At 46.1% G+C, this 17,703-nt stretch overlaps 1 protein-coding gene across 1 annotated transcript; it reads right to left on the reverse strand.

Moving 5' to 3' along the window:
• Positions 1-1,176: 1,176 nt before the first annotated feature.
• Positions 1,177-15,422, reverse strand: Fn3k (fructosamine 3 kinase). Its single transcript, XM_032913730.1, has 6 exons — positions 15,168-15,422; positions 12,830-12,981; positions 11,031-11,122; positions 10,145-10,227; positions 2,469-2,591; positions 1,177-1,556 (listed from the first exon to the last, which is right to left on the reverse strand). The coding sequence occupies exons 1-6, from the start codon at positions 15,306-15,308 to the stop codon at positions 1,218-1,220; spliced, it is 930 nt and encodes a 309-aa protein (XP_032769621.1). The 5' UTR covers positions 15,309-15,422; the 3' UTR covers positions 1,177-1,217.
• Between the last annotated feature and the right edge of the window lie 2,281 nt (positions 15,423-17,703).

Below are 17,703 nucleotides of genomic sequence, written 5' to 3' on the forward strand. Positions count from 1 at the left end.
TCACGGAAAGAACTGTGTTTGAAATTGGGGGCGGGAACCTGGAAGGTTTTGAGCTAGCGCAGGAAAGTGCATGAAAGCTGAGCTAGTAGAAAGAGCCAGAATGGAAGGGTGTTGTATGAACGCAGGGGAGGAGTGGGTTTTGAGTGTGGGGCCAAGAATGGGGCATCGCCATTCTTGGGAGCGCCTCCAAGTGTGGGGTTGGAGGGATGCTTTAAGCGTGTAGGAAGCAATAGGGTGTTGCTCCAGGATGAAGGCTTTTGCCATGACCTCTCAAACATCAGCACCATTATGGCCACCCAAAGCGGTCCTGACAAAAGGCGTGGGCTGCACACTGCTGGCCCTGCGTTCACCGGCAGAACAAACCTCCCTGGAAAGTGGAGGACTGGAGTGATTAGATAGTTTAGTGTGCAAAGTCTCCTGCACTAAACCTCGGGACTTGAATATGTAACAGTAGGCCCCCAAACCTTAGCACAGCTGACTTCATGATGAAAGTGCCATTTAGGCTGTAAAACTCAATACCCGCCAGCCAAATTGAAAACAAAGACTTGATCCTTCAAAGTCCATCGGTCCGGAAAAGTCACTGAATGTGCTAACTTTTCTTTTTGGCTTCTCTGGTTCTGCTTCTGGCTATCTATTGTTGATAACTGAGGTATGTCAATCCAGAACATATTTTTTTTGTGTGGTTAAAAGTTCACCCTAAGAAGGCTCACTGTTATGCTGGGATCCAGAATACCCAGTGTAGTCACTGGCCAGCGAATAAAGACTTCCTATTGTCTTAAATCTGTATCAGAGCAGTCTTCTCAGATATGTTGTGGGCTGACAAGTTTGGTCCTCACACAGTGGAAGAAGAGAACCACAAGTTGTACTCTGACCTATACACACATATTTGAATGCATGAGTACACAAAGTAATGTCTAAAAAAAAAAATAGAAAAAAAAGTGAGATGCTGGGGAGGATCTGGTAGTGGTTGCAACTGAATGACCAGAGCCACAGGAGCATGGCCCTTCTTTCTCTACTCAATTGTGGTACCTGGGGCTTCAGCTGCTGAGGTGGGGGCTTGCCAGGAACAGTGATGCTATGGTATCAGCCTGAGCTCCATACATAACTCCCTGGGAAATGCTACACTGCCACGGCCTCTTGATGAATTTGTTGGAGGCCGACTCAAAAGCAGCCCAGTTAGAGATCCAGTTTGACGTTTTATTAGGTCCAGCCCTCTGCTACCTGAGCAGTTTCCTCATCATCCCCAGGGATGGGCTTCTATACTCCCGCCCAAAGTGGTTCCAGTGGTTTAGGTAGTTAAAGAGCTGGTAGAGCAGCAGGCGTTTGTCGAACCCTGGAGCCTTTGGGATCTTCTGATGGTAAGCAGTGAAGAAGGATCTGGGGAACCCCCCAAACATCGATGCAATCGCCAGTTCAAACTCAGAATGGCCGTAGAAGGAGGCTGGGTCATAAATAATGGGGCCCTGCTCGTCCTCAGCCACATTTCCAGACCAGAGGTCTCCATGGAGCAGGGCAGGGACAATCTCTATACCAGAAAACAGTTCCGGGATCTTCACCTAGAAGAGAAATTATTGTAAATATGGGACTTGGAGACCCATGGGCTCGTTATCCAGTGCTTGGAAATAAACCAGAGAGCCATGGATTCATCCAGAGTCCAACCAAATAATCCACCAGGCCCAGTGAAGAAATTCACCTGATTCCTGAATGTAACTTTGTCTAGCATTCTGGTCACTACCAAATGAGTCCAAAAGGAAGCTGTATAGAAAACCTCAGAGTTATTTGGGTTTTATGCTGTAGAATATGAGCTAATTTGGCACCTACCCTGTAAACCGTGCTTTTGTTTTATTTCATACATGCACCTCTTCCACTAAATAGCATTTCTTTGACGCATGCTCACCTTAGACCAGTGGTTCCCAACCTTCCTAATGCTTCGACCCCTCAACACAGTTCCTCATGTTGTGGTGATCTCCAACCATAAAATTATTTTGTTGCCACTTCATACCTGTATTTTTGGTACTGTTGTGAATTGTAATGTAAATACATGATATGCAGGACATCTGATATTTGACTCCTGTGAAAGGGTCATTTGACCTCCCCACCACTAAGGGATCACGACCCACAGGTTGAGAACCACAACCGTGGACTGATAGATGAATTGTGTTTCTAGTATTTTGGAGTTCCATTTTGAAACAAGTGATGCGAGAACATGCACCTTCATTAAGGATGACATATTGGGGTCTTTGGCAGCGGAACAAAGGGTAAGAATGGACAAGTGAAATGATTGAAATCCATGAGCCGGGGTCTGTCCTATCACCTACCCACCTATGGGATAAGAAGGTATTGGCTGGCATACCTATAATTTGACCAGCCTACTCTAACATCAGTTTTTCCTATTCTGACTCAGTCACATGCATGTTGTAGACTCATAAGAGACAACCACTTCCCAGAGAAATAAGTGTTGTGCTTACCTGTAGCCTTGACCACAGTTCTTGTGTCTCTCGGTCAGCATAGTCCTTTTCTATGAGATCCAACTGAGCTTGGAGCCGATGTCGAGTGAAAAAGGTTGGCCAGTCATCCTGCCATTCATTCACCTGAGCAAAAAGAAGAGAGGCCATGTGACTCATGGCCCCAGGACGGCTTTAGTGACCTCTAAAAACACAGAAAACAGTAGTCAACCAACTGAAAATACAAGTGGAATCATGAAACACTTTACCCAAAAGAAGAGACACCATGACCAAAGCATTTGATCAGGGGCCTGCTTACAGTTTCAGAGCCTTTGTCCATTGTCTTTGAGGTGGGGAACATGGCAGAATGCACAATGCTGGAGAAGAAGCCAAGAACTACATCCTGATCCACAGGCCAAGAGAAAGAGAGACTGGATCTGGCATGGGCTTTTGAAACTTCAAAGCCCACTCGCAGTGACACACTTCCTTCAATTGCCTCCCAATCCTTCTAATCTTTTCAAACAATTTCACTCCCTAAGCACGGTGACCAAGCATTCAAATATTGAGCCTATGGCAGCCTTTCTTATTCAAACCACTACAAGGGTTTTTTTTAAAAAAGGGAAAGGGGCTAGCAAAAAGCATAAAGCAAATACTAAGGTGGCAGAATCAAACCAAACAGAATAAACACATAAGAGCAAATGGTCAGAAACAAATGCTGTAGTTAAATAACAGAGAATGGACTAGAACTGCCTCAAGGGTGGAGTGCTTGCCTAGTCTGAATGAGTCCCAAGTTCAACACACACACACACACACACACACACACACACACACAGAGAGAGAGAGAGAGAGAGAGAGAGAGAGAGAGAGAGAGAGAGAGAGAGAGCAAAGATAAACAGATTTGGAACAACAAAGCAAGACCCAACCATAGGCTGGAGAGGCGGTTCACCAATTAAGAGCACCTGCTCCTCTTGAAGAGGATCTGGTGTAGGTTCCCAGCACCAACACAGTTGCTCGCAATCATTGGTAACTTCAGTTCCTGGGGGTTCCAATGCCCTCTTCTGGCCTTTGTGGGCACTGCATGCACATCGTGCCCATACACATGCATATATATATATATATATATATGCAAATAAACACCCATAAAAATTTTAAATCTAAATCAGGTTATACACAAAAACAGAAATACACTAAAAGGATAGAGAATGTATACATTTTTGCTCACAATAGTCAAAGGACAAATACAAAAAGAAAAACAAGCGGAAATTCATGGCAGAGCAAAGACGACCATCAAATACAAAGAAAATTGTTTCATACTGAAAATGTGGTCACGTAATAAAGGGGATCTACTAGTCCTGGCCGGGGGGTGGGGTGTTGTTATTGTTGTTTAGGGTTTTACCTTGTATCCCAGGCTGGCTTTGAATTCTGGTTCAAGATGCAAGGATTACAGGTATATGCCACCACCCTCTGTGATACTCCTAAATTCTTATAACTCTGCAACAGAGCTTCAAATATGTGAAAACAAAACTTCTGGAACTGTAAGGGGAAATAGATGAAGCCTCACTTTCAGCCTGATAAGGTCTTAAATATGTCTTCACCCTGACATTTGTATGTTGAAGATGATTGTTTTCAGAAATAAGGCTTTCAGCACTTGGGAGGCTGAGGCAGGGTTAGGGGGGATTTGAACTCAAGGTCAGTCCAGAAATATTGCTTTTAGGAAGAAATTAGGGTTAAATGGCATAAATGTGAGATCACAATATGACAGGACTAGAAGCCCTATAAGAAGAGGAATACACCCAGGTGTGGTGACAATGCCTTTAATGCTAGAACTCAAGAGGCAGAGGCGGGCAGATCTCTGCAGTGAGAATTTTGGTTTATTTTAAAACCGTCGGGTTGGGGATTTAGCTCAGTGGGTTGGGGATTTAGCTCAGTGGTAGAGTGCTTGCCTAGCAAGCGCAAGGCCCTGGGTTCGGTCCCCAGCTCAGAAAAAAGAATTAAAAAAAATAATTTAAAACCATCATATTATGTGAATATGTTTCTGTTTTGATCCCAGGTATGGGAGATGGGCTACTTCACTTTGTCCACAACCATTAACTATGGTTGTCTCCTGTTCTATGAGGGATGTGATCTTTGCCAGCTGCAGATAGTTTAATTCTGTGGGATTCTGGAGTGGGCATCAATGCCAGAGCCCAAAAGAGGCAGAGGCACTCTGAAAAAGGAGGAGGAGGAGGAGAAGGAGGAGGAGGAGGAGGAGGAGGAGGAAGAGGAAGAGGAGGAGGAGGAAAGGAGGAGGAGGAGGAGGAGGAGGAGGAGGAGGAGGAGGAGGAGGAAGAGGATGTTGTGGTGGTGATGGTGCAGGAGGTGAAGGTGGTGGAGGCTGTTGCTGCTGCTGCTGCTTCCCTCTGCTGCTCCTGGTTGCTGTTGTTGCAGTTTGACAGGAAGGTGGAGATATCCTGAGGATAAAGACTGGACTGACCCCAAGAAACTCAATGCCCCTTAATTAGCAGGAAGCAGTAAAAAGAGTTCTATGCCCCCTTTCCCCTCTAACCTTCTTTCTCTCCTACCTAGTTTTAAAGGATTAGGGTAGAATAAGGATTGGAAAGAAGGGTGATATAAAAAACCAATAAAATAGTAATACATACATATGTGTGTGTGTGTGTGTTGTGTGTGTGTGTGTGTGTGTGTGTGAACAGAGATTTATAAATTTGAGGCTAGCCTGGTCTACATATTGAGTTCCAGGCCAGCAAAGATTACAGAAAGAGATCCTGTCTCAAAAAACAAAAGAAAAGGAAAAAGGAAAGAAGGAAGGAAGGAAGGAAGGAAGGAAGGGAAGGAAAAAGAAAATACAGACACACACTCTCACCAAAATACAAAGCAACCAAAACTTACTAGATTTAGCAATGTTTCAAAATACAAGCTATTGGGGTTGGGGATTTAGCTCAGTGGTAGAGTGCTTGCCTAGCAAGTGCAAGGCCCTGGGTTCAATCCCCAGCTCCGAAAAAAAGAAAAAAAAATACAAGCTATTATACAAAAGTCTTTTTTTTTTTTGAATTGGGATGTGACTCAGATGTGGATTAGTTGCTAAGCACAATAGAGTTACTAAGTGACAGATGCCATTTAGGAAAGTCTACAGCAAGCAAAGGAATTTACTGGGATGTCCCACCGTTATGCATGACTGTGATAGGTGCACTCTGGAGAGGTACAGCCCCTGAGACTTCACCCCAGGATTGCTTCTCTCTGCTGATGTGCCTTTCCTGCCTCTATTACATGGCCTAATGATTCCTGGGCATAAGCCCACCCTATTGGGCAAATTTCTTGCAAATCAACATGAAGAAGAACTTTCATGAATTAATTCTGTTTAACTGAATTAATTACTTTATAGCATTTTGATTGGATTCAAATAATTTTAAGAAGAATGTTTAAGGAGATTGTTTTAGTTGTTTTGCCAGAAAGATATAATAAAGTTAGAATGAAGAATAGAATGTGCCCACTTCTCATAGAATAGCAAGCAAAGGTTGCATAATAAGAAAAACAATGAGCTTTCATAAATTGCACTAAGAAGAAAAATAGGCTTGGGACAGATTTGTGATCAAGGAAAAACTTTCATTCTAGGCTAGGTCCAAGGATGAGGCCACAGGTGTACACTATGATAAAGCAAGGCCAGTGAGACTGTTGCTTTGAACTTATAATGAGCTTATAAAACGAAACATTGTTTTAAACTTACTATTAACATCTTTCTGTAACTTCCCTTTTGTGTAACATTTTATCTATAAGGTAACTTTATAAAGAACTTTTGTCTAAGAAGGTGTGAACTGCCAGAGAAACGATATAAAATGTGGTTGCTGGGGCTCTGCCCCATCCATCAAATATATAAATGTATATCTGTCTGTCTGTCTATATGTATGCACACTTAGGAGTTAAAAGAATTCATAGTTTCTCGCTGAGCATTCTTGCCAGCCCCAGATAACTAAGTTTTGTTTTACCGGTAGCATTGAACCAGCAAATCACCCGCCTCTATCAACAGGGGATGGGGAACTGTTGGCTGCTATCAATATGACCACAATTGCTAATGCCATACCCCCTTTCACTGCCTGCCTTGGTTAACCCTGTGAGGCCAAACCTGGCCTTTGACAGCTAAGCATGCACAGGTGCTGAGTATCATACCCACAATGGAGGTGTGTGTGTGTGTGTGTGTGTGTGTGTGCGCGCGCGTGCACACGCGCGCATGAAGGCCAGAGACTAATGTAAAATCCTCCTCAGTTGCTCTCTATTGTGTGTATGCATATGTATGTAAACATGTGCACACAACTGTACATGCATGTGTGCGCATGTGGAAAAGGATGATTCACGTCCTTTACCTTCCTCTACTGATTCCCACCTTATTCTTCTGTGAGACAAAGTTTGGCTACATTCACTGGCCAACAAGGTCCCCATGGATCTGGGATTACAGGGACAAAACACTGTGGCCAGCATTTTTATGCTTGTAGGACAAGTACTTGATCAACTGAACCATCTTCCCAGACACTAAAAAGAGGACTTTTTTGAGACAAGGTCTCAACCTTGAACTCACTATGTAGCCAAGGATACCTACAGATTTCCAATATTTCTTCCTCTATCTCCAAACTTCTGGGATTACAGGTATCCAACATATCAGGCTCAATTTTTAAAAAATAGTAATTGGCCAGAAGATGGTGGCATGTACCTTTAATCCCAGCACTCAGGAGGCAGAGGCAGGTAGATATCTATGAGTCTGAGGCCAGCCAGATCTACAGAGCAAGTTCCAGAACAGCCAAGGCTGCACAGTGAAATCCTGTTGTTGATAATAATAATAATAATAATAATAATAATAATAATAATAATAATAATAGATAATGATGGGCTTTAGCCAGGCATGGTGATAAACCCCTATAATCTCAGCATTTGGGAGGCAGAGGCAGAGAGGCAGGAGGATCATAGCAAGCTCGAAGCCAGCCTGGTCTACAACTCAAGTTCCAAGCCAGGCAGGATTATATAGTGAGACCCTGTCTCAAAAAGGAAAAAGAGGGGGGTGGGGAATACATTGTGCATTTATGAATCATCTGTCATGACGGGAATACAAAATGGAATCTCAGAGTGAACACTTTTCTCCAGCTGCGATGGCTTCAACTAAAAACAAACAACTTCAGGAAACATCCAGTACACATCAGAGTGGGGAAAACTGGAACTCTTATATCAGTTCGTGATAATTTAACTGGTACAACCTCTTTGGAAGCGTGGGGCAATTTTTCTTTTTTATTGTTGTTTTCAAGATTGTTTTTAAATTATGCGTGTGCATCTCTGTGAGAGTGTGCCATGGATGTATGGGTACCTGCAAAGACAAAAAGAAGGCCTCAGATCTCCTGAAAGTGGAGTGACCGGTGGTCACGAGCTGCTGGGAACTGAACTCAGGTCCTCTGCAAGAGCAGTATGTGCTCTTAGTCACCTCTCAGCCCCATGGGACGCTTCCTGAAACCTCAGGGAAGAACCTACTGTACAATCCAGGTTTTCTGTCTCAGGTCTCACACAGTCAACCAAGATCAATCCACAAAGGTTCATAGCAGCTTTATTTGTAAGAAGAAAAGCTAGGAACAACCCAGACATCCATCAACAGGTGAATGGATAAACAGAGACCACGGTTTGTCTATATGGTGGACTTTTGACACCTGTGACATGAATGGATGCAATGTATAAACATCAAAGATTTGATGGACTCACATCAGAACGGTGACACTGAGTAAAATATGTCAGGTGGAAAAAAAGGCGAAGGGGAACATACTATATTATCATATTCATACAAAGCTTCACAAAACACAAGAAAATCTGCAGTGACAGGGAGTAGACCTGTGGTGACCCAGGGACAGGGACAGGGCTGGGTTACTGGAAGGGGTTGTAAAAGACATGAGGAAGGATCAGTGTGCTGATTCCCGTCTGACCACAGTTGCCTCAGGATCTTCGAGTCTGAGGGGAACTCAGAGGCCCTCCGTCTCTCTAAACAGCTCCATATACAAGTTCTAGAGACGATTTCACTTCTTAACTCATGAACATTTGAGAAAAATACTATGCTTCATCAGCCAAATCTTTGAAGACTCATCGCCATGAGAAGCCCTTAAACTCAACACGTAACTCAAGACGACAAGCCATGCTTGTCTATAGAAACGGGGGCCATGCTAGTCCCTAGCTCCAGCTAGGTGATACCTGGAAAGTCAGATTTGGCTGAAATTAGGAAGTCTTAAAAAGTCTTCTGTGTACAGTTGTTGGGACCTAGATTCATAGCTCCCTATTGGCTGAGATCCCCCAGTCTGCCTTAGACTTCATAAAAATCTTGCCCCAGTCATTCCCTAACCCTCCAACCCATGCCAGGGAGAGCTTGGCCATCACCTACAATGGCCCAACTAGTCAGAAAAGGCTTCAAGGAAGCGAAAGACTTGAAAATGTTGACCCTCAAGCAGTAACAGGCTTAAATTGGGATGACAATTACACAGAATTGTTCTTAACAAAGCAAAATATGGTCTAGTAATGGCTTCTTTGAGGTAGGTGTAGGGCTGGTAGACAGCCCCAGGGTTAAGACTTCTCTAGATCTTCCGAAGTTTCTAAGATGGTGACTCAAAAGGCTGCAGTGTCTTTCAGCCATAATGATGAAGAATGGACACTGGAAACTTGGCTCAGTGGGTAACAGTACTTGGCTGTTTTCCCAAAGGACCAGAGTTTTGTTCACGGCATCCACATCCAGTGGTTCACAACTACCTGTAATTCCAGTTCCAAGACACCATCCTCTAGCTTCCTCAGGTACCTGTAGGGGGCATATACTCTCTCTCACACACATCACATAAATAAATCTTTAAAAAAAAAATGGATGAAACCAGGCATAATAACAAGACTTGAGAGACTATCAGAAGGTTGTGAATTCCAGTCCAGAATCTGGTCCAACCACACAGTGAAATATTATTCTACCACACCAAAAAAAAAATGCTCTTGCACATGCCACACGTAGATTAACCTCAGAAATGTTGTGGTAAGTAAAACAGGCTGTACACGGGTCATGTGTTATATAATGTCACCAACACAAAATGTCCAGAACAGGCACAACCACAGAGATGGTCAGTAGATTTGTGATCGCCAGAGGGTAAGGAAAGGAGAATAACTGCTTGTGGGAGTTGCCGTTGGTGGTGGAAGTAGTCTGGAATGAGACCTAATGATGAGCCTATAGCCATATCATCTGAACACACTGGACCCTGTTGGATCTCAGAGGCTAAGCAATCAGGCCTGGTTGGAACTTGGACACAAGACAGTGGTGTTGTTTGCATCAACATGTGCTTGTACTATAAACCATTGGATGGTACACTGTAAAACGGAGAGTGTTGTGTTACATGAATTACATCTCAATAAGACAGCCCTGGAGGAGAACGTGCATAATAAGGGCTGGGTCCTTAGCTTGGTCCACTCTACCCTCTTCAGATTCAAGGGGCCAGGTTCCCTCCTGTATCACAGCCTTTGCACCACTCTTGTGCCCACCTGGAATGCTGATCAGCTGACTGCAGTGTCAACTCCCTCCAAGCTTGGCTCAAGCAGCTCTCCTATCAGCTTTCTGTCCTAAGTGCCACAGCCTGCACTCTATCTTCAGAAACAACAGACGAGGGTCCGGAATGGCCATCACTAAGTGGGGAGGCCCCGACTCTAACACTCACCTGTGGGATGAAGCCACAGCACGTCACTGTGTGAAAGCCGAACTTGGTCACACCCCGGGGCTCAGCATCCTCCGCCCCACAGCCTGTCAACAGAAATCTTGATCTCATGAAACTACTCAGCGTTCACGGAAACCAGATCTTGGGAGAATGCCTGGCTGCGCACACAAATAGCTCAAACAATAGGTGATCCGGGGGCTCACTACACACAGCTCACTGCACTAGCCAGCACGCAGACTTGCCAGGACTTTGTACCCTAGACAAAGAATGGACAGACTTCAGGACTGGTTGGTCAGGAGTCCATTCTACTTGTTTACCAGCTCCATTAAAACTGCTTAATCATCTCATTTTTACAGAGTACTCAGGCCTGGAGAGATGGCCGAAAAGGTAAGAGCACTTGCTGCTCTTCTAAAGGTTCCCAGCACCAGGTTGAACAAATGTACAAATGCCGGCAGCTCCTCCAAAGGATCAGATGTCCTCTTCTATTTCCAGCAAATATCTACCCCCCCTCTCTCTGTCTGTCTCTGTCTGTCTCTCTGTCTCTGTCTGTCTGTCTCTGTCTCTCTGTGTCTGTCTCTGTCTCTCTCTCTCTGTCTATCTCTGTCTCTCTGTCTCTCTGTATCTCTCTCTCTGTCTATCTCTGTCTCTCTGTCTCTCTGTCTCTCTCTGTCTATCTCTGTCTCTGTCTGTCTGTCTCTTTTCTCTCTCTCTCTCTCTCACACTCACACACACACACACACACACACACAAATTTTAAAAAACTGTTTAATGCACTGTGAAGGGAGCGGGTACGCCATTCGACACATCACTTAAGTGCCACCAAGAAGGCAACATGTGGTGGGCTGGGCCCAGGTTTAAAACAAAACAAAACAAAACGAACTGGACTTACCCACTGTGTTCTGCCGAGCCTTGGACTTCTCCCTGAGTTTCTGGTTGTAAAGGTGCAAATCTGCCATCTGTTCTCCAAGCTTTGATGCCTGACTGGGGAAATAAGGCAGCAACAGTTACAACAGCAAACAAGTAACACCACACAGCATGTTCTGCTTTGATAAGGGACGTTTTAAATGCTCTAAGAGCACTCTAAACAGTACAATAATACACCCTTTTCTTTAAAAAAAAAAAAAACAAAGTATTGTAAGAGCCCTTGTTTTCTGTAGCATCTCAGCAGCCACTGGCCATGTGGCACAAAGCCTCCATCAGCGAGTTCAAAAGCCTCAGCTCTCACCTTTAACAAGGATATAGAAGAGACCCTGAGACCACAGTCACGCGGAGATATGACCTGTGGCAACTCCCTGCTGATAACATTCTGATGCCGTCTTTACCAGAGTTCGTCTTTCAGTATTTTATACAATGAATGGATGTGCATGACTGTAGTAGAGGAAATAATTAAGTTGCCAGATAATTGATCAGCCTCCCTGAGCTCAAACTGGACTAGTATGGTACACAGCATAAAGCAAGGGACTTGTTCGAAGTCACTTACTTCATGCAGCCTCATCACAACTAAAATATCCAAACCGAAATGAACGAACAAAAAACAGCAATTCTCTCTGTCTTAAGATAATTAATAACTATCTTTGTCTTTGACTCTGGGGGCTGGAGAGATGATGGCTCAGCAGTTCAGAGCACTGGCTGCTTTTCCAGAGGAACTGGGTTCAATTCCCAGCACCCACAGGGTGCTCACACCTTCTGTAAAATCCAGGTCCAAGGGATCCAACCCCCTCTTCTGGCTTCGGTGGGGTAATATACAAATGTGGTATGAAACCATACATGCTGCCAAAGCACCCATACACACAAAGTCATCTTTAAAAGTTTTAATAGAGAAACAAAGTAATAACAATAAATCTTTAAAAATTGAATTCTGGAGGGGTTGGGGATTAAACTCAGTGAGAGCGCTTGCCTAGCAAGCACAAGGCCCTGGGTTCAGTCCTCAGCCCGGGGGGGGGGTAGGGGGGCAGGGGGGTGATTTCTGACATGCCTTTAATCCCAGCACTTAGAAGGCAGAGGCCAGCATGCTATACACAGTGAGTTCCAGGCTAGTCAGGACTGCATTGTTAGACCTTTAAAAAAAAAAAAAAGGACTCTGGCAACTGGATTGAGTTATGTAAGCAGCTCAGCAGAGAATGCCAGTAATGTTCTCTCTCTCTCTCTCTCTCTCTCTCTCTCTCTCTCTCTCTCTCTCTCTGTGTCTCTGTGTGTGTGTGTGTGTGTGTGTGTGTGTGTGTGTGTGTGTGTCCATTTCTCCTATTTCTGTCTCAGCAAGGCTGTTTGCTCTGTGGCTACCTAGTGTTGTTCTCTCTTTCTCTCCCTCCCCCTCCCCATTCTCTTTCTCCCTTCCCCCTCTCTCCCTCTCACTGTCCATTTCTGCCATTTCTGCTTGCTCACTTGCTATCTAGTCTTCTCTCTCTCCTCACTCTCTTCCTCTATCTTTCTCCTTCTCCCCTTCTCTCTCCATTTCTGTCTCTCTCTCTCCACCTGTTTCACCTGTCTTCTCTATGTCTGTGTCTGTTTCTCTGTGTCCTGTGTCTGTCTATTCCTGCCTCTTTCTGTGTAAGCGTGTCTTTCTCTCAGTCTGTATCTCTCTCTATGTTTGTGTCAGTCTTTCCCTATCTTTGCATGTGTGCATGGCTCTCACCCCCCAACCCTCAACCCCCCTTACCCCGCACCCCCCACACACACAAATGCACTCACCTGCCGAGGCTCTTCATCTTCAAATGCTCCATCACAAAGACAGCCCCACCTCCTGGCAGGTCAATCACCTTCATGGGCTTCGGTACCCGCACCAGGCCAGTGTTGCGGAGGGCCTCCAGGCTCGCCATCTCTCCCTCAAACATCTGCCGGGCCTGCAACCAATGCCATGAGCTCTGTCAGCTCTGTAAACCTAGACTCTAACAGGTTTGCTAGCCAGACCAAAGTACTCATGGCCCTTAACACAAGCCGGAAGACCAAGCGCCTTCAATTACTGAAAAACAGCATCACATCCATCCCTCGAGACCAGGGTTCATAAGAGACCCCTTCAGGTAAGAGGGAACTGAAAGGACAAGCCTGATGCCAGAATTCAAGGGGTTTTGGGGAAGACCTATACAAGCAAAGCCTTGCTGTGGAAGATGCATGGGTCACGAGGGGATGCAAAGGAGGGGGATGGGAAGAATGGGCACAAGTGGAATGTGACAAAAAGTCTGAGGTTGGGTCTGAGTCCTCCAAGGTATTGTTTTCCTTTCTGCCTCTAAGTGGGGGCAGGCAGCCTTGGGTATGGTAGAAGTTACCTGGGGTCATTTTTAAGGCAGAGAAGGCAGAGTGGTGAGGTCAGAAGGGCCTGGCTCAGTTCTAGCAAGGACCAGAGAAGCTACAAAAGAACCATATGCCCAGCTTGTCCATGCGGCCTTTGCAGGGACCCAGAAGCTTGTTTCTATGCTATTTCTACAAATACCCCATTTATTTTTAGGCAAACTTTCATATTGTTCACTATACTGTGGTTAAAAACATAAATTTTATTTATTTGTTTACTTGTGGCGCTGAGGATTGAACCCAGGAGACTGTCCACACTAGGCAAATGCTCTATTATGAACGATAAACATCTTCAGCCCCCCAAATGCTCTATTATGAATGTTATCCTCAGCCCCCCCAAATGCATTTATTCATGGGGTTTGTGAATACTTCTACATATAGAATCATACATTTTTAAAAATCAAAAGTCAATGGCTGTGGGTAAAAGCATTCAAGCCTGATCACCCAACTCTGACCTCCAGAGCTCACATAAAAATCTAGATGTGGCAGTGTGTGCATCCGTAATCCCAGCCCTCCCACCACATGATGGGAGGCAGACAATCAGCTGGAATCTTTCAGGCCAGCAAGCCTAGAACATGCTGTGTGGCAGCAGAAACCTGAAAAACCTCGCCACAAAATAAGGTGGAAGGACAGAACCAACTCCCAAAAAGTTAACCACCGATTTCTACACATGTCATGGATGTGCAAACCAGAGCTTTTTCACACATACATACGCACAAAATAAATCGAATATCATTAATTAAACAATGAAACCTGAAGCCAAAACACTTATTATCACACATGGAAATAATTCTTCCCCTTTCATTCGTTTTCAAGATGGAAAGTCAGACAGGTATATTCAAATTGCCAACCTGCACTTGGGGCACTTGGGAGTATGTGCTGAGCGCCCTGCTGTGGGAGGGCATTTGCAAACTTCAGCCGTGCTTGTAGGGTAAACCTCCGAAGGAGGCCAGCAGTGCACAGAGCGCAGGGGGATGGGGCGCTTCACCATCTCTAACGATACCAGGAGGGACTGAGAAGGGCTACCCTAGGATTCTCTTCTTCCCCATAGCCATCCTAGATACTACAACCACTATCCAGAACTCAGCATAGAACCTCTGGAGTCCTCCCCCCACAGAAGGGGGAGCCCCATGTCACACCTTCACAGCTTGCTCTCGGGACGCTCGCTAGCTAACAATCTTCAGTTGTCTTACAATTACCCATGCATTCGTTTGTTGTTGTTTGTTTGTTTGTTTTTGTTTTTGAGTCAGCTTCTCCTCATGAGGCTAACACGGAACTCATCATCCGCCTGCCTCAGCCTCCTAGGCTATCACTATGGATAGGGTATAGATGCATGCCTGGCTCCATACTTAAACGGGAATATTTTACTCATCCTCGAAAACAACAGAGCCTGTGAGAATGGTGCTAGCCTAGCCCTGGGAATCCTGTCTCTCTTCACCTGTGGGACGAATGGAGGAGCTGAGGTCAGAGTATAGACCAGACATAGGCAGAAGCAGCTTACAGCTGAGACTCATCTCCCCCACGGTCAGTGATTACAGAAATTTTAAAGCCCCTGTGTGGGAGCAAAAGCAAGAAAGTAATCATGCAGCAAAGATAAATCCTCTGGTCCCAAGAGGAAGTCTGCCTGCAAGTGCTGGCTGACCCCTCAGCAGAAGGTAAGGACACCAGATCTAGTTCCCCCACCACTTCCCAGTCCTCTTTCCCCTTCCCAGACTTAATCCTTGTATACCCAGCAGCGTACCTGCGCCCTGCGGTTGACCTTGACAAACACGGGGCCAGTGTCAGTGTAGTAGGCATAACCCTCGCTGATGCAGCCCCCTCCGGAGCTTCCAAAGGCCCGCAGTGTCTTGGTGTGAAGCTGGGCGCGCAGCAGCTGCTCCATGGAGAGTTGAGGACCAGAATGCGGGCGAGATGACGCAGAGGAGGGGTGCTGGGGACCAGAAGGAAACACGCGGCAGGCGGGCCGGGGGGCGGGGCGGAGCGCTGTCAAAACACTGCGTGACACAGCCTACTGGCTCCTAGCTAGCTCGGGTGCGCGCTATCCCTGCATGCTTCTCCCGCTCCAGGGCTGGGGCGGGAGGAGAAAGAGAGGGAGGAATTGCTATTTCTCCAAGGCAATCTCCACCTGCTGTGGGAGAAGGAGGGGTGCAAAAGCTCTCCACACCCTCCTACTAGGCTCATTCCAGAATTTCTCCTCCAACTCGACTCACCCTAGAGAAACAGGACTCCAGACCGTGTCCTGGGTGTTCTGTAAAGCCACGAGACAGAAAGTGAGTGTCCTCACAGAGCACATGTGAAGTCTCAGAACAACTGTGCCCACCTGGGGTCCACCCTGTGCTCTCTGCACAACTGGGAGAATCAGAAGTGAGCACAGGAAGATTTGGGTCAGGGCTTCTTTATCCTTGCAACACAAGGCATAGCCTAGAGACTCAGATACCCTGTGGAGAAGCTCTCGCTGTCCAGATAAGGGTGGAGTCCTAGCCATGGGGGTGCCCTGGCTAGGCCCTAGTGTCACCTTTTAATGCCACGGGGCTGAGTGATAGAGGCTACTCTGGGAGTTGTGATAGCAACAGCCTACTCCACCCAGGGTAGGTGGGACTCTGGATCTCAGACAGCCATGATAGGGAAGAAGCAGATATGTATGCTCATGGGTCCATGGGCACACACACATATACATGTAAGAACATATCTACAGACTGACATAGGAGACAACCTGGGCTAACCCTCGAGTGTTTCAGGAGAGGTTACCTCAAACCCCAGCCCCCACCACGAGCTGCTGTCCTGTCCTGTGTTGTCTCCAGCTGACTATAGAGGGACTAGGAAGATTAGTGGGGTGGATGATCCACTGCTGCTGAGCTTTCTGTATGCGCCAGGGCACAAGTAAATGTCAGCTAAATTCACAAATATCCTGAGAGGATTCTATAATTAGCCCCTGCCTTCTCTATGACAAAACTAAAGTATAGAGGAGTTAACTTGCACCGGACCTAGTGCTCAGACATAGCTCAAAATATACAAAACCAAGTCTGGTTTGGGGCTCCATCCTGTGAATCCTACTCTCAGGCCCCAGTGAGACAAGACTCTTCCCAGCACGTGTCATAGAAGACCTGGCTGTACCACGCTGCTCAATGTTTTTCTCGTGGCCTGCCAGCTGAAAGGTTCCACAACTGCTCCTGTGTCGGCCGCCCTCACGTTGAGGAGATAACATATGCATGAGGCTGCGGTTAAACATGCCTATCTGAGGAGCTCCGATATACCTCAGAGGGGCAAAACCTGTCCATGCTCGTCATCCCCATGGTCCTTGTGACCTGTCCCTGGCTCAAACTGAGACTGGGTTCCCTGGAGGCTCTTTAATAACTCCTGTATCTGATACCTATGTGGGATGATTGGGACTGGGGCTCAGCGACCACTGTCAAGCAAGGAACATTGATACGGCCTCCTAAGGTGGCTTGATCGTTCCCAATCATGGAGGCCAGAGTGGTGATCTTCAGAGCCAGGGTTCCACCCCAAGGGTCTTTTTAAACCTGGCTCTAAAGCCAAGCACCATTTCCATGTCTTCCCTCTGTGCTGGATCTTCCATGGCTCCAGGGACTGACCTAATTAGGGACGTGAGGGAAAGAAGAAAAAACAGATACACAGAAAAGCTGGGAAGGGTGTACTGGACTCTCTGATGGATCCCAGAATATCAGTGTGTTTATTATTTACAGCTGAACGAGTAGGCAGGGTTGTGGTATGCAGCTAAATGGAGGAAGCAGGCTTAACTGATCTCAGTAGGAGCAGTCTCTGTGGGGAGCAGTCTTCAGGCAGTAATATCTGTGTGAAAAGGGCTACAGCGGACATTTTCTGCATGCATCATCGGCGTTCACACTCAGACCAGAGGAAAGCTTTGTTATCTCTCTGTGTCACCAAACTCTCACGGATCTGAGGCTTTGGAGTTGAACTTGCAGGCTCAAGTCGAACATAGACCCACTCAGGCCTTCTCTGCCCCCCTCACTACTGGTTATCATTCTTCAAGGCCACACTAAATAAACGGACTTGAAATTTCACTACAAAGAACGGGGCAGAACAGCCATCTACTGGAAATGTGACTGGTGTCTCCATTTGGGGTCCCTCCTGCCACTGCACCTTAGCATGAAGCATTAGCAGTCCATCCAGAAACGTCTTTGTAACTGCCCGGCAAACTACGTGTGGGATCTCAGGCTGGTCAGACCATTCTCTCTCAAACTAAGAAGGCTCCATTGCTTGCCTTGTGTTGGGAGGTTTGGGGTGGGGTGTGTGGG

The sequence above is a fragment of the Rattus rattus genome, chromosome 9 (genome assembly GCF_011064425.1).
Source record: "Rattus rattus isolate New Zealand chromosome 9, Rrattus_CSIRO_v1, whole genome shotgun sequence".
NCBI classification, from domain to species: domain Eukaryota; kingdom Metazoa; phylum Chordata; class Mammalia; order Rodentia; family Muridae; genus Rattus; species Rattus rattus.

What these genes read in the sequence shown, in the direction of transcription:
- Fn3k (XM_032913730.1), bottom strand. Translation starts at nt 15,308, where the DNA reads ATGGAGCAGCTGCTGCGCGCCCAGCTTCACACCAAGACACTGCGGGCC. An exon ending in AGGTCAACCGCAGGGCGCAG is followed by an intron (nt 12,982 to 15,167) that starts GTACGCTGCTGG and finishes CATTGGTTGCAG; the next exon opens with GCCCGGCAGATGTTTGAGGG. An exon ending in AACTGTGGTCAAGGCTACAG is followed by an intron (nt 1,557 to 2,468) that starts GTAAGCACAACA and finishes TTTCTCTTCTAG; the next exon opens with GTGAAGATCCCGGAACTGTT.